Below are 25,789 nucleotides of genomic sequence, written 5' to 3' on the forward strand. Positions count from 1 at the left end.
TGCCGAGAACGCCTTAAAAGCCATCAGAATGACTCAGGGAAGAGAGTACATGATTGAGAAAGCACCTGAAGCTGACGCAGGTGGTTTCAGTGATGCTGACAGTCATCAGTATGATGCCATAATTCCTGTGGACTTTGAGGCCAGTGGGGTGTTGGAGAAAAACAAGCGATGGGGTGGCGGCCTACAACAGTTTCTGGAGATGAAGCACCAGCTGGCCATTTCACAGCTGTCCAATGTAACAAATTACATGTCAAATGTCCATTTCTTTAAAAGGTACCTCAATGGAAAAGGCATTTTTGGTGTTTCTGGGACATTAGGGGGGCAAGCTGAGAAAGTATTTCTAGAACGGCATTACAAAACAGCAAGCTATGTCATTCCAGCTCACCGCCATAAAAAGCTTGTTGAGTTGCCAGCAGTTCAGGTGAGTGGAGGCAACACGCAGTGGATCCAGGTGATCTGTGAAACTGCACAGAGAGCTGCAGACAGAGGCCAAGTTGTTCTTATCATTTGTGAAGATGTTAAAACTGCAGATGAGCTGAAGACAAACATGCATGTTCCAGAAAGGCAAGCCAATGAGATCACCATGTACACAATCAGCGAGAAGCACAACATCGAGAAACAGAACTTTAGCCGGGGAAACATTATCATTGCTACAAACCTCGGTGGCCGTGGGACAGACATACACGTTCAGCAGGACGTAAACGAGTGTGGAGGTCTGTTTGTGCTCCTCACATACTTTCCTAGAAGTCACCGTGTGGAGCGACAGGTCTTTGGACGCACCGCCCGAAAAGGAAACCCAGGGATGGTTCAGATGGTTCTCAACCAGGGCCATCTTGCATCAGCCTACCAAGGCCATTCAATCGAAACCATGAGACAGCTCAGAGAGGAGTATGAGCTCAGTTTTTTGGACAGCATGGAGAAAAATGAACTCTGTGAAATTGACATGAAGGAAACTCTGTTCTCCAGTTTTTGTCAGTTTCTCTGTAACTTTGACAAGAATTACACGGTGGAAGAAAGGAGTGACCTGTCCAAGATGAAGCTGAAGGATGTTCCTGAATATTTTAAGATCCATCAAAACAAGTTCGACTATCAGACTGCACTGAATGCTTTGAAAGAATCGTGGGCTTTGTGGCTCATTCTTCATGAAGAGCACATCAGCAGACATCACGATATCAGCAAGCTGAGAGAAGACCTCACCAAAGACTTGAAGAAGACTGGTGACTTCCTCCTGCAGGGGACGAGCTATAATTTCTATGATTACATCAAACAGGCAGCAAGCAGAACTGACCTGCACTGCATGAACAAAACTAAATGTGACTTTGGAGCAAAGACTTACTGGCAGAGAGCTGCAGAGTGTGATCATTTCTACAGTGCTGTGGCACTTTATAATCAAGCTTACATCACACTCAACCTCAGAAAAGGAGACTACATAGCTGAGGCAAAGGAATTATTGGAGGAAGCACAGTCTGCAGTGGATGTCTATCTCTCAGAATCAACAAATACGATGATGTTTTGTAATTTTTCAGTGACGAGTGGCTTTGTTCCACACCACACAAACAGCAACCTCCAGATCCAAATGCAAGCCAGGATGACTATCTTCAAATCTTGGAAAAGATACATTGAAAGTGCCCTGACAACTCTGACACAGCTCAATGGCAGCAAAGGTGATGCAGAAGTAGAGGATTCCAGTGTGTACTATCTTTCCAAAGATAAAGATTTAATCACCACCAATGAGCTGATGATGCTCTATGAGAATGGCCTTAGCACAGTCTTTGAGATTAAAAAGAAGCCCGAGTTCTGCTATGATGCCCTTGCTTGTTTTGTTCTCGGTGCCCTTCAAGTTGCAGCAGGTGTTCTTGTTTGTGCTCTGTCATGTGGTGGTGCCAGTCAGTTTGGACTTGGACTGATCTGTGAGGGAGTATCTGACATGATTCAAGGGATCAAAGGAATGATAAAAGGAGGCTTTGACTGGGCTGAATGGGCAATCTCCAAGGCCATCAGCATTGGGTTGTCTCTGATCTCTGGTGGATTTAGCCGACTAAAGAAAGCTGCAAGTGCAGTGCGTAGTGGCACAAAAGGTCTGATCACAGGAGCAAAGACTAGTTCCTACACAGTAAAACAGTGTTTTCTGAAGGCAGGAAAGCATGCAGTTCAGGAACTGGGGAAGCAAGGATGCCTCAGTGCTCTGAGTTATACTGCTGAGAAGGCAATTAATGCTTTTTTCCAAAAAGTTCTGAGGAGAGTCTTTGAGGAAAAGGTTCTTTCACTCATAAAAGCCAACCATGACCTGGATGAAGTTCTCACAAGCTTCATTTGCTCAGGAATACCAAAGAATATCCTGGAGAATGGGTCCAGTGAATTCAGAATTCACAAAGAGTGTGAGAAAGAAATGCTTCAGTCAGTGGATCTGATAACAAGAGAAGTGATTCCTGACCTGATGATGAATTGTACCGTGGTTCTTAAGGCTCTTGATGGACTTTCAGTGGTCTGTGGTGCTGTAACACAACACATAAAGAGCAAAAAAGGGTCCGATCCAATAGAAAATATTGTAATGGGTTTGGAAGCAGCTAAATATGCCACAACCTTTGTACAAATATGGAATTCGATACCAACAGAGAAAGTCATTAACAACACCTTTGTTCCTAAGCTCTTGCAAAGCATGGAAAAACTACCTCAAGAAAGGAATGACCAGGATGAAAGACACAGTTTATCAGATGTGAAACACTTTAAAGATGAACTCATCAACATGATTGCAGAAAGTGTTTCAAACTCTTATGTTGAGGCCTGTTCCAGGCATATGACCTCCATCATGAGCAAAATTTGCATAAGTAAAATAAACCATGCTATTAGTGGTGCTGTTAGCAACATACTTGGCAGGGCTGACACCCAAAGTTTCTTTAACAACCCGGAGCATAAGTACAACATGAAAAAGGTCATCCAGTGTCCACGTGAGTCCCTGTCAGAGTCTGACAAGAAAGACTTGGAGTGCTACATAGAGGACATTTCTGATGTTAACCGCCCTGCTACAGCTTTGGACATCCATGTCCTCACCCAGAGTGATGCTCTGGAAGGCAAAGGAATCAAACTGGTTATGGTGGACAAAGATGGAAAGAAGCTTTCAGAAGACTATTTTCCTGGGAAGGAGGACTCAGCAGGCGATATAGTCCTCCAACTGAAGAAGGAGCCAGAAAATCCAACAGAGTGAGTGACACATACATATTTGATATTATTGCGCCTCTCATTTAAATAAGTCAAAACAATATTTTTTTTTTAATTGACCAACTCATATTGGCCAGAAAGTTAATTTTGACCTGTTTTGCAAGGGTAACCCTCCCCATCCCAATTTCCAGACTTTGGTTTTGATACTGTGGGGTTCTTCTTCGCTGAGAGAAGTTCAGGAGACAGTCTAGCAGTTTACTCTCTTTTATTATCAGGCAGTTAAAATTGGGCTTGCACAGCTGTGGACTTCTCAGTGTCAGGCAGTCTGTACATGGAGAAGTGAAGTACAATTCATAATTCAAAGTATATATTAGACACATGGAAACAGGAAATAATTGTGATTGCCTATTGATGGGGAGATGTCGTGGTTTAGGCTCAGCACTCCCTGATTTGTTATTCTCGGGGTCCTTCCTCATGGCAGCGGTCATTAACCTCCAGTCAGGGATCTTGTCCTGTGTGAGAAAACTCCCTACCTCACAGTTTTTACCAGGGATGTTTTATTTCCATGCTGATGTCCGCCTTAAAGGAACACTATTAAGTGTTTATTTCTTGTTCACTGGAACGGCCTGCTATCATACAAGCAGTCCTTCCTGTCTGTGTTCTGTGAGCAGGTAGCAATTTGCCGTCAACACTCAACTCTGTTTGTGCCTCTTAGTTAACCCTTCACACCGTGGGGTTAGTGCTCATATCCTTCTAATGAGGAGTGTATCAACCCTATTATGATCACACACTGCAATCAATGTTGAAAAGAAACTTTATCTAAAAACTTAACAATAATTATTCTCCTGTCTGATAATCAGGGGACAAACTAACAAACTGTTTTCCCCAAACTTGTGTAGTTGTTTAGTCTGAGGGCAAATCAGAAACTCACTGAACAGCTAGAACTGACACCAGTTATGGTGAATAATAACATAGAGCTGGGATCCTGACATCCTGTGGTCCCACTATAATGACTTGTCCTGTGTTGGTTTACTGGCTGTGAACTGGGAAGGACTCAGTTATTTTCCTGTACCCTCCCAGTTTTTATTTTTTTCTGGCATTCTCGTATCACTTCCTGTTCCTAACACAGTGCACAGTAGTGTTTTGTTAACATGTGTAACTTGTGTAACTTGTTTAATTATAGACCTTCAGATAAAGACTTATTTCAAACTGTAATCTTCATGTGATTTATCCAAAGCACGCTTTCTGCTGAGTCGCCCACACTAAAGACCCAATGAGTGTCTTTAGCGTAGCTATTAGCTTAGCTTGTAGCTGAGCCATTAGTTCCTTCTCAAATGTTTAGTTTCTCCTCAGCTCTGTTTAGCACAGATACTGGAAAGAAATGTTGCCTGATTGTACTTCTGGAGGCCAGGCTCAGTGAATGGAAAACCAGCTCTGGACTCTGGAAAATGGCATAGATAGTTAGTAGTTAGTGCGGGCAACGCTAGCTTAGCTACCATTAGCTCTTCCTCAGCAGATAGTCCTGAGCAACAAGAAAGAAGGCTGGCCTGGTGATGGTGAGGAGGAAGTGTAGCTCTAAACAGAAGACCCCGGTACACCACCTGTTGATCTCTCACTTAGTTTTTCGCCACTTTTATTGGTGATTCTGTTTTGAGAAATGTGAAGCTAGGGACTCCAGCAGCCATAGTCAACTGTCAGAGGCGAAGGCAGGCGACACTGAAGGAACCCTGAAATTGCTGGGAAAGGAAAAATGTAGATTTGGTAAAATTATAATTACAATCTGCAATTGACTATGTGCACGTTAGCATATGCTACTTCCGGTGCGGAAACGCCTGTGGGGAGCTTTGTTTCCGGTGTCCTATTCGCGCCTTGTTTACGGTCCAAAACAAGTTAAGCAAATGAATGAATCAAGCGGCGATTTACATTTCTATAGATGTCTTGGGCATTTACCCAATATATCTGTAAATGATGTTCATCGACTTGTTGATATTTTTCCCCCTCGCCTCAGAGCAAAAGAGAAAAGGGATTCAAATGTTATATTTCTCAGCTGTCCCTCGTTTATCGCGGGTGTTATGTTCTAAAAATAACCAGCGATAGGTGAAATCAAGTAGCCAATTTTATTTTTTGATGCGTGGACATTGTGGACATACAGTACTGCACTTCAGAGTCACACTGCTAGCGATCGATGCAGCGATTCTGCACTGTACAGGAGAGACGTCAGGGAGGAGATCGTCTGCAGCGATCAGGACGCAGGACACAATGTGATGTAAAAAAAAAAAAAAAAAAAAGCATGCAAACTTGCACTAAAAAGTCTGCGAAACAGCGTGGTGAAAGGTGAACTGCGTTATAGCGAGGGACCACTGTAATTTTGAAGGTAAGTCACAACATACCCTTCGTAAATACTAATGTATAGAAACCCTTACCAGCAATCGTTCATTTTTTTGTGTGGCTTTTTTCATGGTTTGTTAACATGCTGTGTAGGTGTGTACTTGACTAGCTGATATCGACATAACGGGGAAGCATCTGGTTTGACTATTGTTCAGCTGTAGTTTGAATGCTGAACATTTGTCTGTTTAAATCATAAGACCAGTCACCAGTGTTGGGGAGTAACGGAATAGATGTACCGCCGTTACGTATTTAGAATACAAAATATGAGTAACTGTATTCCGTTACAGTTACCGTTTAAAAAGGTGGTATTCAGAATACAGTTACTTTGTTGAAATAAATGGATTACACGGCGGTACTTCCCTGTTTCATATTATTGCTGGTCAGGATTGTTTGGGTTTGTTTGACAGCTACGTAATGTTGTTCCAGGCGGCAGCGTTACGGTTGCCATGGTTACAGGGTGACGCTCTCTCTCTGCGTGTTTCCTGGGTGAGAGAGCGCTTTTTTGTTGTTGTTGTTGTGCTAAGCTAAAAGGCAGAATGCTACAGGCATGGCCCTAAAGAATGTAGCCTCATGGGCAGTGTAGTCCGTGCTGCAGGGAGAATGGACTGCCATACAGTTATGTGTCTGTGAGCGAGGGAGGGAGAGAAAGGAAAAGTCCGAGCTGTCACGGAGCAAAACCGGGAGCTGGAAGCATGTAAATATAATAATAACCACTGCAGCCAAGAAGAGTGCCTGACGAGCCCATTTGTAAGTAAGCTATTAAGACTCGACTGTACACTGTGTTCGTGTTTTCCTCCGGAAAAAATAAGTTCCGTTGAAGCAGCCTTTCAACGCCTCTCTTTGTCTCTCGCTAGCAAAGTTGACCCAGACAACAAAGTAAAGCTATTTTTCGGCTACCAGCCCGACACAGAACCCACCGTATTAGCCAGAGGTCCCTTTACTACGGTTCGGAGCCGCGGACCTTCAGTAACAGTAATAAATCACAGCAATAGTACATTCACGTAGTTGTAAACAGCATGATAATATATTAAGTAATCCAAAGTATTCAGAATACGTTACTCTCATTGAGTAACGTAACGGAATACGTTACAGAATACATTTTGGGGCATGTATTCAGTATTCTGTAATGGAATACTGTTGCCCATAACCTGTTGCAGGTTCCATTTGCTAGGGCAGAAATACCGTGGTAACTCGCACTTCTCATGGAGGAATAAACCACATACACGTTGTTAGAGTTTTACATCAGAAGCACACGCCTTCCTTTGCGCCATCCTTTATTGACCACACACTTCCGTATTTATACCTTTCAGATTAAGAGCACATACATATTTGATAGGGCAACACCCCCACTTGCTCTTAACACTGTACATTACACATTTACATGATATACATATTTACATAACATTCACAGATTAACATTTATGTTCCAAACAAAATATGCGTAAACTTATCCATTTTCACTTTACTTACAGACTTAGTCATGATGTCTGCTACCATGTCTTCTGTTGCACAATATTTAACTTGTACTTCCTTCTCAGTTATAGCAGACCTAATAAAATGATACTTGACATCAATGTGTTTACATCTTTGACGGTTTATAGGATTTTTGGACAATACAATGCAGACCTGCGACCATGTGTTCTGGACACTCGGGTAAAGAGAGGGGCTGAGCTGTCAACTGATCACCACCTGGTGGTGAGTTGGATCAGGTGGCGGGGGAGGACGCTGGACAGACCTGGTGCACCTAAACGCGTAGTGAGGGTGTGCTGGGAACGTCTAGCAGAGGCCCCAGTCTGCGAGATCTTCAACTCACACCTCCGGCAGAGCTTCAACAGCATTCCGAGGGAGACTGGGGACATTGAGTCCGAATGGACCATGTTCAGCGTCTCCATCGCCGAAGCTGCTGCATTGAGCTGCGGCCGCAAGTGGTTGGTGCCTGCCGTGGTGGTAATCCCCGAACCAAATGGTGGACACCAGAGGTGAAGGGAGCCACCAAGCTGAAGAAGGAGTCCTATCGGGCTTGGTTAGCCTGTGGGACTCCGGAGGCAGCCGACAGGTATTGACAGGCCAAGCGGAATGCGGCTCGGGCAGTGGCTGAAGCAAAAACTCGGGTGTGGGAGGAGTTCGGCGAGGCCATGGAAAAAGACTTTCGGACTGCCTCGAAGACATTCTGGCAAACCGTCAGGCGTCTCAGGAGGGGAAAGCGGTGCTCTACCTGCACTGTGTATAGTGCTGGCGGAGCGCTACTGACGTCGACTGAGAAAATTGTCAGGCGGTGGAAGGAATACTGAGGACCTCCTTAATCCCACTGACACGCCTTCCGAGGAGGAAGCAGAGTCTGGGGATGAGGGAATGACCCGCCAATTTCCGGGGCGAGGTCACTGAGGCAGTTAAACAACTCCTTGGTGGCAGAGCCCCTGGTGTTGATGAGGTCCGCCCGAGTTCCTGAAGGCTCTGGATGTTGTAGGGCTGTCCTGGTTGACACGCCTCTACAATGTTGCGTGGAGATCAGGGGCAGTACCCTGGACTGGCAGACCGGGTGGTGGTCCCCATCTTTAAGAAGGGAGACCGGAGGGTGTGTTCCAACTACAGGGGATCACACTCCTCAGCCTCCCTGGGAAAGTCTATGCCAGGGTGCTGGAAAGGAGAGTTCGTCCGTTAGTCGAACCTCGGATACAGGAGGAACAATGCGGTTTTCGTCCTGGTCGCGGCACACTGGACCAGCTCTTTATCCTCTCAAGGATACTTGAGGGTGCATGGGAGTTTGCCCAACCAGTCTACATGTGTTTTGTGGACTTGGAGAAGGCATTCGACCGTGTCCCTCGGGGTGTCCTGTGGGAGGTGTTGCGGGAGTATGGGGTGTCTGGCCCATTGCTACGGGCCATTCGATCCCTATACAACCGTTGCAAGAGTTTGGTTCGCATTGCCGACAATAAGTCGGACTCGTTCCCGGTGGGTATGATGGGCTCCGCCAGGGCTGCCCTTTGTCACCGGTTCTGTTCATAATTTTTATGGACAGGATTTCTAGGCGCAGCCAAGTGGCGGAGGGCTTTCGCCTGGTGGCCTCAGAATCTCATCTCTGCTTTTTGCGGATGATGTGGTTCTGTTGGCTTCATCAGGTGAAGGCCTCCAGCTCGCACTGGAGCGGTTCGCAGCCGAGTGTGAAGCAGCAGGAATGAGGATCAGCACCTCCAAATCTGAGGCCATGGTTCTCAGCCGGAAAAGGGTGGAGTGCCCACTCCGGTCGGGATGAGTTCCTGCCCCAAGTGGAGGAGTTCAAGTATCTCGGGGTCTTGTTCGCGAGTGATGGGAGAAGGGAGCCGGAGATCGACAGATGGATTGGTGCTGCGGCTGCAGTGATGCGGACGCTGCACCGGTCCGTCGTGGTGAAGAGGGAGCTGAGTGTAAAAGCGAAGCTCTCAATTTACCGATCGATCTCGTCCCTACCTCACCTATGGCCACGAGCTGTGGGTAGTGACTGAAAGAACGAGATCGCGGATACAAGCGGCAGAAATGAGCTTCCTCCGAAGGGTGGCTGGCCTCTCCCTTAGAGATAGGGTGAGAAGTTCGGCCATCCGGGAGGGGCTCAGAGTAGAGCCGCTGCTCCTCCGCATCGAAAGGAGCCAGTTGAGGTGGTTCGGGCATCTGACAAGGATGCCTCCTGGGCGCCTCCTGGGTGAGGTGTTCGGGCATGTCCCACCGGGAGGAGGCCCAGGGCAGACCCAGGACACGCTGGAGAGATTATATCTCTCGGCTGGCCTGGGAACGCCTTGGTATTCCCCCGGATAAGCTGGAGGAGGTGGCTGGGGAGAGGGAGGTCTGGGGAGAGGGAGGTCTGGGCTTCTCTGCTTAGGCTGCTGCCCCCGCGACCCGGCCTCGGATAAAGCGGATGAAGATGGATGGATGGATGGATGGATGGACAATGCAACTGCACCTTGATTATCTGCAAAAACAGTAACTGGTGAATAGTGCCTTTTCATGTCCATGCCATTAAGTAGCTGTGAGAGGTATAAGCTTTCTTGTACTGTGGCAGCCATCGCCATGTACTCTGCCTCGCACATTGACAAAGCTACTATAGCTTGCTTCCTGGTTTTCCAGCAAATGACTGGCCCATTTTTGGATAGTACAAAACAATAACCCGTTGTACTTCTCCTGTCACTCAAATCTGTGGCCCAATCTGCATCGCTGTATGCTATAAGGTTTAGGTTTCCTTCTGTCCTTTTATAGCACAGCTCTTTGTTTAGTGTCCCCTTAAGGTAACGTAACACATGTTTTGATGCTGTCCAATGATGCTCTTTTGGCTCAGACAGAGATTGTGACAGTTTACTCACTATCCAACTCAAATCTGGTCTTGTACATGTCATTAAGTAAATCAAACTGCCCACTAATTCTCTATATTTTCCTGAATCAACTGATTCACCATGTGCATCAAAGTCATTTTTGAGTTCACAAGGAGTAAAACGTGGCTTACAGTCAGACATTTTAAACTTTTCCAGGACTTTTGTGACGTACCGTGTCTGGTTTAGTCTTATCTCATGGTTCTCTTGTATACAGTCAATACCCAAGAAATGTTTGAGCTCACCAAGATCCTTCATTTTAAATTTCTCATTCAACATTTGTTTCACGTTTCCAATAGCATCTTCACTGTTGGCAGCTATGATTACATCATCAACCCAAATGATAAGAATCACTATCTCACTCACTGTCTGTCTGGAATATACACAATGGTCTACAGGATTTTGTTTGTAACCTTTTTCACATAAATGGTCATGTAACATCTTATTCCAGTTCCTGCCAGATTGTTTCAAACCATATAGTGATTTGTTTAGTTTGCAGACCAGTTTTTCACCTGTGTCTGATTTTACTTCAAAACCTTCTGGTTGCTGCATATACACCTCACAATCGATTGGGGCGTGCAAATAAGCAGTCTTCACGTCCATTTGATGTAGTTTAAAGTTGTACTGTACTGCTAATTGCATCAGAATACGCACCGATGTCATATCTGCAGTCGGCGAAAAGGTTTCTTTGTAATCAATGCCTTGAACTTGGCTATAGCCTTTAGCAACATATCTTGCTTTAAATGTTTTAGTCCGATTCGGGTTCTCTTTATCACATACACCCATCTCCCTCCCACTGCATTTTACCTTCTGGCAGCGTGGTTAGAGTGAATGTATTATTGTCTTTCAAAGATCTCATTTCATCTTCCATAGCGTCTGACCAACACTTAGAGTTCGATGACTGCATAGCTTCTTCAAATGTCTTTGGTATGTTATACATCACCCTGTAACAATAATCTACAGTCAGCGATGTTTGGTCATCTTCTGCAGTTTGGACATAGTCTTTCAGGTAATCTGGCCTTCTCCTGTTTCGTTTAGGATATCGTTCAGACTCTGTTCTGTCACTCTGTTTGTCTGAGTTTTGTGTGTCATTTATGCCATTGTCCTGAATGCCACTTTCAGGTTCAAGGATCATACTTTCATTTGATCTCTGGTCATTCCCTGTTTTGTCCATTCTAGCGGGTACTGCAAAATGTCCCTGAGTCAAATCATTATCTCCATCGTCATCATCCTGAATAGTCTGGGTTTGGTGCTCAACTACACTTTTAGTGAGGAACTTGACCAACCTATGTCTAAGAACTCGTCCTGTTTTAGGGTAGTAGATTAGATACGACGGACTGTTTTTATCGTAACCCACAAAAACCCCTTCGTCACATCTCGCATCTAACTTCTTTTTGTTGTGCCCGTAACCGTAGCAAACTGATCCAAAAATCCCCATCCTCGACATGTCTGGCTTGGTCAAGTTCCTCACTAAAAGTGTAGTTGAGCACCAAACCCAGACTATTCAGGATGATGACGATGGAGATAATGATTTGACTCCAGGGGACATTTTGCAGTACCCCGCTAGAATGGACAAAACAGGGAATGACCAGAGATCAAATGAAAGTATGATCCTTGAACCTGAAAGTGGCATTCAGGACAATGGCATAAATGACACACAAAACTCAGACAAACAGAGTGACAGAACAGAGTCTGAACGATATCCTAAACGAAACAGGAGAAGGCCAGATTACCTGAAAGATTATGTCCAAACTGCAGAAGATGACCAAACATCGCTGACTGTAGATTATTGTTACAGGGTGATGTATAACATACCAAAGACATTTGAAGAAGCTATGCAGTCATCGAACTCTAAGTGTTGGTCAGACGCTATGGAAGATGAAATGAGATCTTTGAAAGACAATAATACATTCACTCTAACCACGCTGCCAGAAGGTAAAAATGCAGTGGGAGGGAGATGGGTGTATGTGATAAAAGAGAACCCGAATCGGACTAAAACATTTAAAGCAAGATATGTTGCTAAAGGCTATAGCCAAGTTCAAGGCATTGATTACAAAGAAACCTTTTCGCCGACTGCAGATATGACATCGGTGCGTATTCTGATGCAATTAGCAGTACAGTACAACTTTAAACTCCATCAAATAGATGTAAACACATTGATGTCAAGTATCATTTTATTAGGTCTGCTATAACTGAGAAGGAAGTACAAGTTAAATATTGTGCAACAGAAGACATGGTAGCAGACATCATGACTAAGTCTGTAAGTAAAGTGAAAATGGATAAGTTTACGCATATTTTGTTTGGAACATAAATGTTAATCTGTGAATGTTATGTAAATATGTATATCATGTAAATGTGTAATGTACAGTGTTAAGAGCAAGTGGGGGTGTTGCCCTATCAAATATGTATGTGCTCTTAATCTGAAAGGTATAAATACGGAAGTGTGTGGTCAATAAAGGATGGCGCAAAGGAAGGCGTGTGCTTCTGATGTAAAACTCTAACAACGTGTATGTGGTTTATTCCTCCATGAGAAGTGCGAGTTACCACGGTATTTCTGCCCTAGCAAATGGAACCTGCAACAAATACATTTTAAAAGTAACCTTCCCAACACTGCCAGTCACTATACAGAGATGTGCTTCTGAATGTGGACGATGTGTCTTCTGATTCTGTAATGCAGTTCTGCTTGTGTTGAGTGATGTAAACAATTGATCGATCTAAACTCTTTAAACGTCAAAATTGATCATTAGATTTTTTATGACACAACAGTGGTGAGTGTTCCCACCTTCTCCTCTTTGTAACTTAACGCGATCTTTCCGTTTTCGAGTTTTGGACATGATTTTGCAGTATATCTTCGCAGTAGTGATTGACCGCAAAGTAAAGCTACCGGAAATGTACAACCCCACATCCCCACATGACGCAAATCTGAAGGCTAGACCGTCCCATTTCACAGCCTCGCACTTCCGGCCTTCTCGGTCTTCGAAGGACCCGGCCCACGTAGACCGCGAAGGCCGGGTCCTCCGAAGGATGCAGCCGACGTTTTGGGACACAGCTCCGGTCTCAAACCAGGAAGTTAGCATTTTCTCATGTACAGGGTCAATAATGACACCCGGTTACATTAATCGCATGTCACTTCAGTTAATATTGAAATGGTGTGTAACAATCCTCATTTAGCCTGGAGAAATAGTTTGCTGCTTTATAAGAAAGCCCTCCGCAAAGCCAGAACATCTCACTATTCATCACTGATTGAAGAAAATAAGAACAACCCCAGGTTTCTCTTCAGCACTGTAGCCAGGCTGACAAACAGTCAGAGCTTTATTGAGCCAACCATCCCTTTAACGTTAACTAGTAATGACTTCATGAACTTCTTCACAAATAAAATTTTAATCATTAAAGAAAAAATGACCAATAATCATCCCACAGATGTAATATTATCTACAGCTACTTTCAGTACCATTGATATTCATTTAGACTCTTTTTCTCCAATTGATCTTTCTGAGTTAACTTCAATAATTACTTCCTCCAAACCATCAACGTGTCTTTTAGACCCCATTCCTACAAAACTGCTCAAAGAAGTCCTGCCATTAATTAATGCTTCAATCTTAAATCTGATCAACCTATCTCTAATAATCAGCTATGTACCACAGGCCTTCAAGGTGGCTGTAGTTAAACCTTAACTCAAAAAGCCATCTCTAGACCCAGCTGTCTTAGCTAATTATAGTCCAATCTCCAACCTTCCTTTCATATCAAACATCCTTGAAAGAGTAGTTGTCAAACAGCTAACAGATCATCTGCAGAGGAATGGCTTATTTGAAGAGTTTCAGTCAGGTTTCAGAGCTCATCACAGCACAGAAACAGCTTTAGTGAAGGTTACAAATGATCTTCTTATGGCCTCTGACAGTGGACTCATCTCTGTGCTTGTCCTGCTAGACCTCAGTGCTGCATTCGATACTGTTGACCATAATATCCTATTAGAGCGATTAGAACATGCTGTAGGTATTACAGGTACTGCACTGCAGTGGTTTGTATCATATCTATCTAATAGACTCCAATTTGTACATGTAAATGAAGAGTCCTCTTCAGACACTAAGGTCAATTATGGTGTTCCACAGGGTTCAGTGCTAGGACCAATTCTGTTTACATTATATTACATTATAAGACATAGCATACATTTGGATTCGGGAGACAGACACTATCTCTACTTTTAAGATTAGGCTTCAAACTTCCTTTTTGCTAAAGCACATAGTTAGGGCTGGATCAGGTGACCCCGAATCCTCCCTTAGTTTTACTGCAATAGGTGTAGGCTGCTGGGGGATTCCCATGATGCACTGGGTGTTGTGGTTTGGTGATATATAAAACAAAATTGAATTGACTTCCTTTACTGTTATAGTTTAAACTGATTATATACATTATTTCCAACATTCGTTTTCCTTATGCTTCTTCATCAGTATTATTCCAACAGCTTCACTGGTGGACACAACTTACATGACAGATTTTATGTACAACAACATAATTATTGGTCCCAATCAAAACTCTTAAATAAATTTTAAAGTAATAAACAAATGTTATGGACTACTTATATTTACAGGGAGATTTGTTAGTCTCACCTTTTCCCTTTTTTGTCCAGAGTGACTGATTTGTTGTTTTTTTTGGTTTATTCATGTATTTTTTACAGGAGGAGGGGGTTCTTCTCAAAGATAACTAAATGGATTCGTGGTGAACAGAGCCCGTGCAGTGGTCATTTTGAAATCCTGAGACCAGATGGAACCGTGATCCCAGTAAATTCAGAAGATCAGAACTGCCTCTTCCACGCTGTTGCTCAGGCCACCTGTAAAAATCCAGGTGATGTAGGAAAAGAGGCACGGGTGCTTCGGGAGCAGGTCAGAAACAATGTAAGTCTTACTGTTATTATTAATATGGTCTGTGTTCTCTTTCTTCTCAAATTAATGAGACAACATTTACATGAATTATTACTCAAAAGACTAATCAATAAAGAAACTTAGGAAAAAATGAATCTTAATCCTGTTCCAGAAAGCCGATAGAGTTTCCAGTTAAAGAAACTTAAGCCTGTCTTAACTGTGTGTGCGATGGCTTTAAAAAGTCATCGTCATTGGAGCTATGATACAGGGATCCACACCTTTTTCTACTCACGATTCTGGGGACCAGTTACAGCAGTGGTTCCCAAACTTTTTTTGCCAGGCCCCCCTTTTTTACAAGAAAAATGTTCCCCCCCCCCCCCACACACACACACACGCACGCACGCATCCTCCAAACACACACACCCATATTTTGTTTACAAACTCCATTGCGGTTTATTTCACTCCTCAAACATTTAGTAAACAATTAAGCAAATACAAGTAAACGGCAATAAATTACAGGTAGTAATAAAATATACTACTAACTCTTTTACGCTACGTCCACACCTACACCAGTATTTTTGAAAACTCAGCTGTTTCTATGCGTTTGGGCTTTTCGTCAACACGTAAACGGCGTTGCGATTCACCGAAAACGGAGATTATTTAAAACTCCTTTTTTGCGTTTACGTGTGGACGAGGATTACAGAGTTCGTCACGCAGCGTCAAAGGTATGTGCCTCTTTTCACGTCACGCTGTGCGCCACGTTATTGTTTACATGAGATGAATTGCAGAATGGCAGATAGAGACAAAATACTGTTACTGTTAATCTGACTATCTTCAGGTTTTACACGCTTATATATACACACGCAGTTACTGTCCCTCCATTTAGAAAGGCAGAGGCGTCACGGTGTGATTATTTTATAGTTGGGTTTTTTTTCCTGTGTAATAATATTCAACATTGCTGTCAATACATTTTTCAAAAAATGCCTCTCTGTGCAAAATGGGTTCAAAAACAAAAACAGCTGTGGGATACTGTTTGTCCGTGATTTGAACCGGGGGAACAAATGACGGCAGGATCAGCCTGATATTATTTGTATCCCGCTGTAACTTTACTGCATAAAGAGCTAACATGTCCAAAATGTCAGGAGTAGTTAGTCATTACAAGAAGTGTTTGTGAACTAAAAATCAAGAATGTGGGATACTGTTTGTCCGTGATTTGGAGAGCCCAGCGCTGCTCCCGACGCAGGGAAACTAATTTTGCAGGGGAGACCTACCTTGGCACTTGTGCAGGTGAAGCCAAAGGGAAGATATGCTTCACCATATTTTCTAGTCTTTGGCTTGGAAGGAAGTTGGTTTGGAAACATATTTGGCGATGCTTCATCTCCTGCTTTGCGTTTGTGTGGGAGCCCCGTCAAAAACCTGTCCACAGTGTCCAAGCGCTCTTTTTTTTTTTTTTTTTCTTTTCATACCGCGCCCCCCCTGCAATGGCTCTGCGCCCCCCCCCTAGGGGGCGGGTCCCACACTTTGGGCACCTCTGAGTTACAGGGACCGTACAGGGGTCAGGGGTCAACAGGTAGGGCTAACAGGGGACGTTTCTCCGAGACCCTGGTGCTACATGTGACATATGACAGACAAACACAGGACTACAGAAAGTGTAATGTGCAAAAACTGCAAAACAAGACAAGCCAGTGAAACTCCAGACAGAACAGGACAACACAGACACAAGACATAGAAATGTGCAAAATACTGAGTATTGTACAAAAGTTACTTTGTGTGCGTGTGTGTGTGTGTGTGTGCGTGTGTGTGTGTGTGAGATTCTGCAGATAAGTGCTTGGTAGTCACGGCAATGAAGGTGTGTGTGCGTGTGTGTGTGTGTGTGTGCATGTGTGTAATACATTACTAATACAGGTATTAGTAATGTTTTATTTCATGTACTAGCCGGCTCTAAAAGCCAATTCTTTGTAGCGAACAATAAGAGACGACGCTTTAGCCCTCCTAAGAATCCATGAAGGCAGGGGCAGGACTTTATTTTTATGGGCACACCATGTGGCCAATCACATTCAAAGACAGACTAGCATCACACCATTCTGTGGAACAAGGAAGGGGGACAGATATTCCGAAGTGTTGGGATTTATTTTTATCTGTAAGGCTGATACCTCATAATTAGCACCACATAAGTGTTTTGTAGAGAAGTTTTGGAAGTAGACTGTTACTGTGATACAACAGACACATGACTGAGACCCTTCACAGGAACGTGGTCTCGGCCTTAAATCAGGAAGTGCACTCTATAGGCCTGATGGAAGACAAGAGGTAGAGGTCATGGTAATAATAATAATAATACATTTTATTTAAGGTCACCTTACAAAAGACAAAAAATAAAAAAATAAAAGGGGCAATAGTTATTAAAATACATAAAATAAGTTAAAATTGCAAAACAGAGCTTGACAACAGATAAAATCAGCACTAAAGCGAATAAGCCAGTTTGAACAGATGTGTTTTGAACTGTAAATATGGAAGAGAGTCTATATTTCTTATGGCTGGAGGAAGAGAGTTCCAGAGCCAAGGAGCAGAGCGACTGAAGGCTCTGTTCCCCACAGTGGTGAGACGAGCAGAAGGAACAACAGGATGAATGGCAGATGAGGATCTGAGAGGGTAGGAAACAGTGGTCATATGGAGCAGATCACACAGATAGGAAGGAGCAGATTTATGGACACACTTGTACGTGAGAAGTAAGATTTTGAAGTTTATCCTGGCTTCTATGGGCAACCAGTGAAGCTGCTGAAGAATTGGGGTAATATGAGCTCTTGACGGAGTACGAGGTATGACCCGAGCTGCAGAGTTTTGAAGAAGTTGGAGTTTATGGAGGGACTTTTTGGGGAGACCAAATAAGAGGGAACTGCAGTAATCAGTCCGGGAAGTAATAAGACTATGGACAAGGATGGCAGCAGCATGGGGAGGAAGGAAGGGGCGGAGTCGGTTAATATTATGTAAGTGGAAGTATCCAGGGTTATGTAATTAACGTGAGACTGGGACGAGAGAGTATTATCAAGTATGACACCCAAACTCTACCTGAGGGGAGGGAAGGGTGGGAGAATTTTCAATGTTAATGGAGAAACTGTGAGATTTGGTTAAGATAGAGGCTGTACCAACAAGTAAAACTTCTGTTTTATTACTGTTAAGTTTGAGAAAACTGGAGGAGAACCAGGATCTAATATCAATAAGACAGTTTGAGAGGGAGGTAGGTGGAAGGGATGAATATGTCAATATGTCTTAAACATATCATATGTCAAAGAACCTTTTTATTTTGTGCATGGTTCTTTAGCTCGGCCCTGAAAATCTTAGAAATATGGTATCTAACCAGATTCTTACTCTGGATGGCATTACCTTGGCCTCCAGTAACACTGTGAGGAACCTTGGAGTCATTTTTGACCAGGACATGTCCTTCAATGCACATATTAAACAAATATGTAAGACTGCTTTCTTCCATTTGTGCAACATCTCTAAAATTAGAAATATCCTGTCCCAGAGTGACGCTGAAAAACTAGTTCATGCATTTATTACTTCCAGGCTGGACTACTGTAATTCATTATTATCAGGAAGTCCTAAAAACTCCTGGAAAAGCCTTCATTTAATCCAAAATGCTGCAGCAAGAGTCCTGACAGGGACTAGAAAGAGAGAGCATATTTCTCCTGTTTTGGCTTCCCTTCATTGGCTTCCTGTTAAATCCAGAATTCAAAATCCTGCTCCTCACATACAAGGTCTTAAATAATCAGGCCCCATCTTATCTTAATGACCTTGTAGTACCATATCACCCTATTAGAGCACTTCGCTCTCACACTGCAGGCTTACTTGTTGTTCCTAGAATATTTAAAAGTAGAATGGGAGGCAGAGCCTTCAGTTTTCAGGCCCCTCTTCTGTGGAACCAGCTTCCAGTTTGGATTCAGGAGACAGACACTATCTCTACTTTTAAGATTAGGCTTAAAACTTTCCTTTTTGCTAAAGCATATACTTAGGGCTGGACCAGGTGACCCTGAATCCTCCCTTAGTTATGCTGCAATAGACGTAGGCTGCTGGGGGATTCCCATGATGCATTGAGTTTTTCCTTTCCAGTCACCTTTCTCACTCACTATGTGTTAATAGACCTCTCTGCATCGAATCATATCTGTTATTAATCTCTGTCTCTCTTCCACAGCATGTCTTTATCCTGTCTTCCTTCTCTCACCCCAACCAATCACAGCAGATGGCCCCGCCCCTCCCTGAGCCTGGTTCTGCCGGAGGTTTCTTCCTGTTAAAAGGGAGTTTTTCCTTCCCACTGTCGCCAAAGTGCTTGCTCATAGGGGCTCATATGATTGTTGGGTTTTTCTCTGTATGTATTATTGTAGGGTCTACTGTACAATATAATGCGCCTTGAGGCGACTGTTGTTGTGATTTGGCGCTGAATAAATAAAACTGAATTGAGTGAAAAAGCCGCTGGGAGTACAAGCTCAGGAGCAGATTTAACAGACTCCTTAGTAACTAGCTTGGCTTTTGTAAACCAGAGGTGGTGCACAATGATCTGGTTTAGCTCGTTCAAATGGGAAAACACTAAGGCCAGTCTCACCCTTTACGGCTGGCTAGTGCAACACTAAGTCACTGATTGCATATGCAAGTAAACACAAGGTTTTTTCTCAGAAATTGCAAACTGGGAAACACAAAACTCTAATTCGTCTTGAGCCGTCTTGGACTCATCAAACATGATCTCTGTGGCCGCCTCTACAGGCTTAGCCCGCCTTGACTTGGCCTCTGGAGGTCTGTGCGATTATGGACCCAATCAACGTTTTACCTTTTTACAGAAGGTGTAGCCTTTGCGTTATTCAAAGTCTGCACAGGAGATGTTGGAAGCAATTAGGTAACTCATCTTATGTCATGTTTTATCTTCACTCAGCTTCAGCAAAACCTACCCAAATACGTAGGAGCTCTGAAACTGCAGAAAGGCTATGAAACCTGTAACTCTCCTGGAAGATATTACATATGTGGAGGAGATCGAAAGGCACGAAGAAAAGCCGTAGACGATTTCAACGCCATCTTGGGCGACACGAGCAAGAAAGGTTTGAGTCCAGAGGAATTACGAGATATCCAAGAATGACGTCTGGGTTTGGTTGGAACGCACACTGAGTAAGTATTTAATGTGTGACCACGACGACCAGCAAATCGAACTTCACATTTAATGGTAATACACATTAAGTCGTATTCTGAATGTGTTTCTTGCCAACAGTGTGTACAAAATCCGTGTGGAAACCTCAAACCAAAGAGAATGTGGTGAAAACAGGCTGGCGGTGGAAGCAGACCATGTGCCACCTAAATGTGTCTTTCAGAATGCCCTTAAAACGTTGCAGGACCCTGAGAACGTAAAGTTAAGAGAGAACCTGAAAAACAAAAGTCCCCACCTTCATGCACTGTTGGATAAAAATGGAGACCGCGGTCTGTGCAGAGAGGTTCTGAAATCGCACCATGAGGCAGGCCTGACCTGGTGCAACAGAAAAGAGTCTCGTATAATCAGGTGAGAACAAATCTGTTCGTCCTGGAGCTAAACTCAGAGTTTTCTTTGGATAGCTAACGTACTTCTGTTCCAGCGAGAAGCTTGAGGAGATTCTTATTTCTGGAGACGGGGAAAAACTGGTGAAGATGTCACTGCTGGCAGCCAATCCGGTTACATCCAATTCTCTTAGAGAGGATGCAGGTACGCTACAAACAAGCCTTTAGAGATAGAAGTACTATGTGCTGTTACAAACCAGGTTACTGATGAGACGATGAGCAAAGATGAGGGCGTTCGTCACCATAGAAACGACACAAAGAAACATCTGTCTGTAAAAATGAACTCGTGTTTTTCATGAAATGACGACACACTGCAGTCAAAGTCTTTCAGCAGTTTAATGCACAGAGTCACTGTGCTGCTGGTTACACTGGTTTCACAGCCACACACAGGTTATTAATTATTAGTACAGGAACACGTGAAGCACCATGTAGAAGGATCACATAACCAGGAGTCAGTAACACAAGCTAATCAACAAATACACAAACCTCACTGTACGAGCACACGGACTCACACTGTGGTTTTAAGGAAAATGGATATTTGTGTGTTACGCCTCAGTGGTCACAGTAACAGATATAGTGCGATGCTGTCAGAGTCACCGTTTCCTGTTCAGTGAGTAAACCCCGCCTCTCTCTGCTCGCTGTGTGAACTCTGCAGGAATCCTCATGCTGAACAGCTCAAATATGTCCAGAGACGCAACGAAGCGCTACCACGATGTTGGAGACAAGCTGCTGGTGGAAGGTTACTACAAGAAAGGAGTCCTGAACGAGGAGGAGAGGCACAGCATCATGGACTGGCTGAAGGGTGGAAACCTGTACTCAAAGAACACGTCAGAGTACAAAGAGATGTGCAGTGAGCTGAGAGCCAAGATACAGAAACACAACAACAACAGTGGAAAATAACAACAGTGTGTGTGTGTTTAACTGAACGTATCAGACATCCAAACTGAGAAAGCTCAGTTTTATTTGATGTTTTTATCATTTATATATTTCGTTATCCTCTCTGACCGTTTCATCATCATCCTCTTTTCCTCTTTTCCCAGAAAACAAAGAAGGAAAAGAGTTTCTCTGAAAGATTTTAATCCGAGGATAAAAAGCAGCTCAAAGACAGTGATTTGTAATCACAGGAGCTGTTGTGTGTTCTCTGTGTAACACCTGTCACAGGTACCTGTGAGTGGGCCCTGGGCCTCTGCTTATAGCACAACATATGAATCATGATATGACTTGTGTAATTAAACCACAACACAAGAGGTTCATTTAAACGCAGCAGGCTCACCTCATTGATTCCAGATCAGAAAACAAAGTGTGTGTGTGTGTGTGTGTGTGTGTGTGTGTGTGTGTGTGTGTGTGTGTGTGTGTGTGAGAGGTTACACTGGTGTTTGGGGTCAGAGGTCACACTGGTGATCACCTTGCTAAGTTAACCTGGTTTTTTGCTCCCACCATAAAAAAATGAAGGAATAAAGTTGTGTGTAAAACTTTGTGTTATTAATGATTTACACACACACACACACACTGGCAGTTGCCAAAATAATAAGGTCAAGGCTTCAAAATATGACTTTGCTAACCAGTTTTTAAAACACGGAGGCTATAATTTTCGACATATGACTTTTACATGACTGAAAGTCATCTTATAGATGAGGAATAATTATTATATCTAGTTTGGTCTTTAGCTGCTTTGTTTTTAATATACTCAGCAGTGCTCTAATTGAGAAACAATAATAAGAACATATATTGTACTGACTGAGAACAGATATTGGTAGACAAAGGGTAGCAGGCCTCAAACTATGGTTGCGCTGCACCAAACGGACTGCAACTTAAGAAAACACCAGCAATAAGAAAAACACTGCAAAAGCACACAAAACACAACGGAAATAGGAAAAAAGAAAACAGAAATAGGAAAAATGAGAACGGAAATAGGTCTGTGAAGGTTCTCAGTCATCCAGGTCATCGTAGTCAAAGGAGTTTGCAAAGAAAAAGCGTCTGGACTTCTTTAAGTTGCTTGAAGACGTTTCACCTCTCATCCGAGAAGCTTCTTCAGTTCTAAGGTCAAATGGCCGAGAGTCCCAGATTTAAACCCAGTGGGAGTATCCCCCCAAGGAGGGACAAAGGACCCCCTGGTGATCCTCTAATCACATGCGCCCAGGTGTGAAAGCGGGTGTGGGACCTAATCAGCCAGAGTTTCGGGTGAGCCCATTGTGAAACATGGCCCCACCTTGTCATGTGAATTCCTGAGGTCAGATGGCCCAGGATGTGAGTGGGCGTTAAGGCGTCTGGGGAGGGAACTCAAAACTGGATTATAGATGGCAGACAGTTGGTGTCGTAAACCACCGCCTCTGTTCAAAGATGGTCGCTCACAGTGGACATAGATGGCCTCTTTCACTCCTCTTTCAAACCATCTGTCCTCTCTGTCCAAAATGTGAACATTGGCATCCTCGAAAGAGTGACCTTTATCCTTAAGATGCAGATGGACTGCTGAGTCTTGTCCCGTGGAGGTGGCTCTTCTATGTTGTGCCATGCGCTTGTGAAGTGGCTGTTTGGTCTCTCCGATGTAGAGGTCTGGGCATTCCTCGCTGCACTGTACAGCATACACCACGTTGTTAAGTCTGTGTTTTGAGTTTTGTCTTTCGGGTGAACCAGTTTGTGTCTGAGTGTGTTGCTGGGTCTGAAGTACACTGGGATGTCGTGCTTGGAGAAAACTCTCCTGAGTTTCTCTGATACACCGCTACATAGGGGATAACAACGTTGTTAAGTCTGTCTTTCTTATCCTCCCTCGCTGGTGTCTGATCTTCTTTTCTGTGCCTCTTTGCTGACTTTATGAACGCCCAGTTAGGATAACCGCATGTTTTCAGTGCTTCCTTTACATGTGTGTGTTCCTTCTTTTTCCCTTCAGGCTTGGAGGGAACATGTTCTGCCCGGTGGTGTAGGGTCCTAATTACTCCAAGTTTGTGTTCCAGAGGGTGATGGGAGTCAAAGAGGAGGTACTGGTCCGTGTGTGTGGGCTTCCGGTAAACTTCAATGTTGAGGTTGCCATTCTCTTCAATGTGCACGGCACAGTCCAGGAAAGGCAAACAGTTGTCCTTAGTGTCTTCCCTGGTGAACTTGATGTTTTTATCCACGGCGTTAATGTGCGCAGTGAAGGATTCCACTTCTTGTGTCTTGATTTTGACCCAGGTGTCATCTACATATCTGTACCAGTGGCTGGGTACTCCTCCTTTGAAAGAGCCAAGAGCCTTTCTTTCCACTTCCTCCATGTAAAGGTTGGCTACAATAGGTGACACGGGGGAGCCCATGGCACAGCCATGTTTTTGTCTGTAGAAGCCTTCGTTGTATTTGAAGTATGTTGTGGTAAGGCAGAGGTCTAACAGTGTGCAAATCTGATCGGGTGTGAAGTTGGTCCTGTCTTCCAAGGAGCTGGAGTTTTCTCCAAGCACGACATCCCAGTGTACTTCAGACCCAGCAACACACTCAGACACAAACTGGTTCACCCGAAAGACAAAACTCCAAAACACAGACTTAACAACGTGGTGTATGCTGTACAGTGCAGCGAGGAATGCCCAGACCTCTACATTGGCGAGACCAAACAGCCACTTCACAAGCGCATGGCACAACATAGAAGAGCCACCTCCACAGGACAAGACTCAGCAGTTCATCTGCATCTTAAGGATAAAGGTCACTCTTTCGAGGATGCCAATGTTCACATTTTGGACAGAGAGGACAGATGGTTTGAAAGAGGAGTGAAAGAGGCCATCTATGTCCACTGTGAGCGACCATCTTTGAACAGAGGCGGTGGTTTACGACACCAACTATCTGCCATCTATAATCCAGTTTTGAGTTCCCTCCCCAGACGCCTTAACGCCCACTCACATCCTGGGCCATCTGACCTCAGGAATTCACATGACAAGGTGGGGCCAGGTTTCACAATGGGCTCACCCGAAACCCTGGCTGATTAGGTCCCACACCCGCTTTCACACCTGGGCGCATGTGATTAGAGGATCACATGCGCCCAGGTTGTCCCTCCTTGGGGGGATACTCCCACTGAGTTTAAATCTGGGACTCTCGGCCATTTGACCTTAGAACTGAAGAAGCTTCTCGGATGAGAGGTGAAACGTCTTCAAGCAACTTAAAGAAGTCCAGACGCTTTTTCTTTGCAAACTCCTTTGAAAAACAGAAATAGGAAAAAACAGATTTCCAAAAGCACAAAGGAAGTGTTTCTGGGGAGACAATAACCTGACGGACCAGTTGCAGTTTGTGAGGAAAGAAAAGATGAGAGGTAAGCATGTTAGCCTAACTATTAGCCTAAAAATCCATCATCAGTATTATATGAATCGTGATAAAACACACCTACCATGTTTTGGGTTCCTGCAACTGGTCCGTCAGGTTATTGTCTCCCCAGAAACACTTCCCTTGTGCTTTTGGAAATCTGTTTTTTCCTATTTCTGTTTTCCTATTTCCATTGTGCTTTCTGTGCTTTTGCAGAGTTTTTCTTATTGCTGGTGTTTTCTTAACTTGCAGTCTGTTTGGCCTCTCAGGGCCACCGTATCAAACAACTTTAAAAGGTGTCACAACACCTGCTACAGAGCATGAACATTTAAATTTACTCTCAGCTCCCCATTTGTCTACTGGTGTGTTACTGTTGACCCCAAAGCAGAGTTTGAGGCCTGCAGGTTCTAGAATGCTTCTGAACATATCCATGATCAGATGAGCTTAAGTGGCTCTTTAAATGCCATACATTTAGATTGTGCACTACAGACTAGTAAACTGGTGGGTAATGTTAGCACATAGGCACCGCTGCATAATATTTTAATAAACCTTTTCTATGAAACTGCTGTTGTGGCTGTTCAGGAAGATGTTTCTGGTTCGATCCCTGGCTTCTCCAGTCTGCATGTCATTCAGATTTAACTTGCATGCATCCATCGAGAATCTTTAAAGAAAGCACTAATGTAGATGAAGTGCATGGGTGCAATATATTGATACGTTGTAAGAATCAGGTATTAATTTACCATTTTAAGTTTCAAAATTTAGCAATGAGAATCTTTAAAATAATGTAGAACATGCATGGAAGCAATATATTGATACGTTGTTCCCAGGTAGTAACTTCTAAGTTTCAAAATCATGACCCACATCGTAAATTTCTCCAAAGCTGCAATTTATATTCATAGACCTTTAAAATGTCAGTTACACCTCAGGAGGCAGATATTCAAGTCTTATGAAGTCTCAGGGTTCAGGATCCCTTTACAGGTTTTATTTGACAAAGGGATTATTGTAAAAATACAATTTAGAAGGAACAGCTGCCTAAAGTCAGGTTTAAACCTAATTTCTAAGACACAGCTAAAATTTGGAGTCTTAAACAGTGTTAATATAATATCATGATGTCTGGTGACTTCACGAACCACGATCAGCTCATCAGTAAATTGAAATGAACACAGTAAGAGTAAAATTATACACAACTCTGGCAAAAAGAGAATACAATCAAACTAAAAA

The 25,789-nt window shown here is 43.6% G+C and overlaps 1 protein-coding gene across 1 annotated transcript; it reads left to right on the forward strand.

Moving 5' to 3' along the window:
* The first annotated feature begins 7 nt into the window (after positions 1-7).
* LOC116322566 lies at positions 8-21,770 on the forward strand. Its single transcript, XM_039603826.1, has 6 exons — positions 8-3,201; positions 14,557-14,773; positions 19,662-19,891; positions 19,992-20,276; positions 20,350-20,456; positions 20,967-21,770. Exons 1-3 carry the CDS (start codon positions 29-31, stop codon positions 19,860-19,862), a joined length of 3,591 nt encoding a protein of 1,196 aa, XP_039459760.1. The 5' UTR covers positions 8-28; the 3' UTR covers positions 19,863-19,891; positions 19,992-20,276; positions 20,350-20,456; positions 20,967-21,770.
* The last annotated feature ends 4,019 nt before the right edge of the window (positions 21,771-25,789 follow it).

This window comes from Oreochromis aureus, linkage group 19, assembly GCF_013358895.1.
Source record: "Oreochromis aureus strain Israel breed Guangdong linkage group 19, ZZ_aureus, whole genome shotgun sequence".
NCBI lineage: Eukaryota > Metazoa > Chordata > Actinopteri > Cichliformes > Cichlidae > Oreochromis > Oreochromis aureus.

What these genes read in the sequence shown, in the direction of transcription:
- LOC116322566 (XM_039603826.1), top strand. Translation starts at nt 29, where the DNA reads ATGACTCAGGGAAGAGAGTACATGATTGAGAAAGCACCTGAAGCTGAC. An exon ending in GAGCCAGAAAATCCAACAGA is followed by an intron (nt 3,202 to 14,556) that starts GTGAGTGACACA and finishes TATTTTTTACAG; the next exon opens with GAGGAGGGGGTTCTTCTCAA. An exon ending in GGGAGCAGGTCAGAAACAAT is followed by an intron (nt 14,774 to 19,661) that starts GTAAGTCTTACT and finishes ATCTTCACTCAG; the next exon opens with CTTCAGCAAAACCTACCCAA.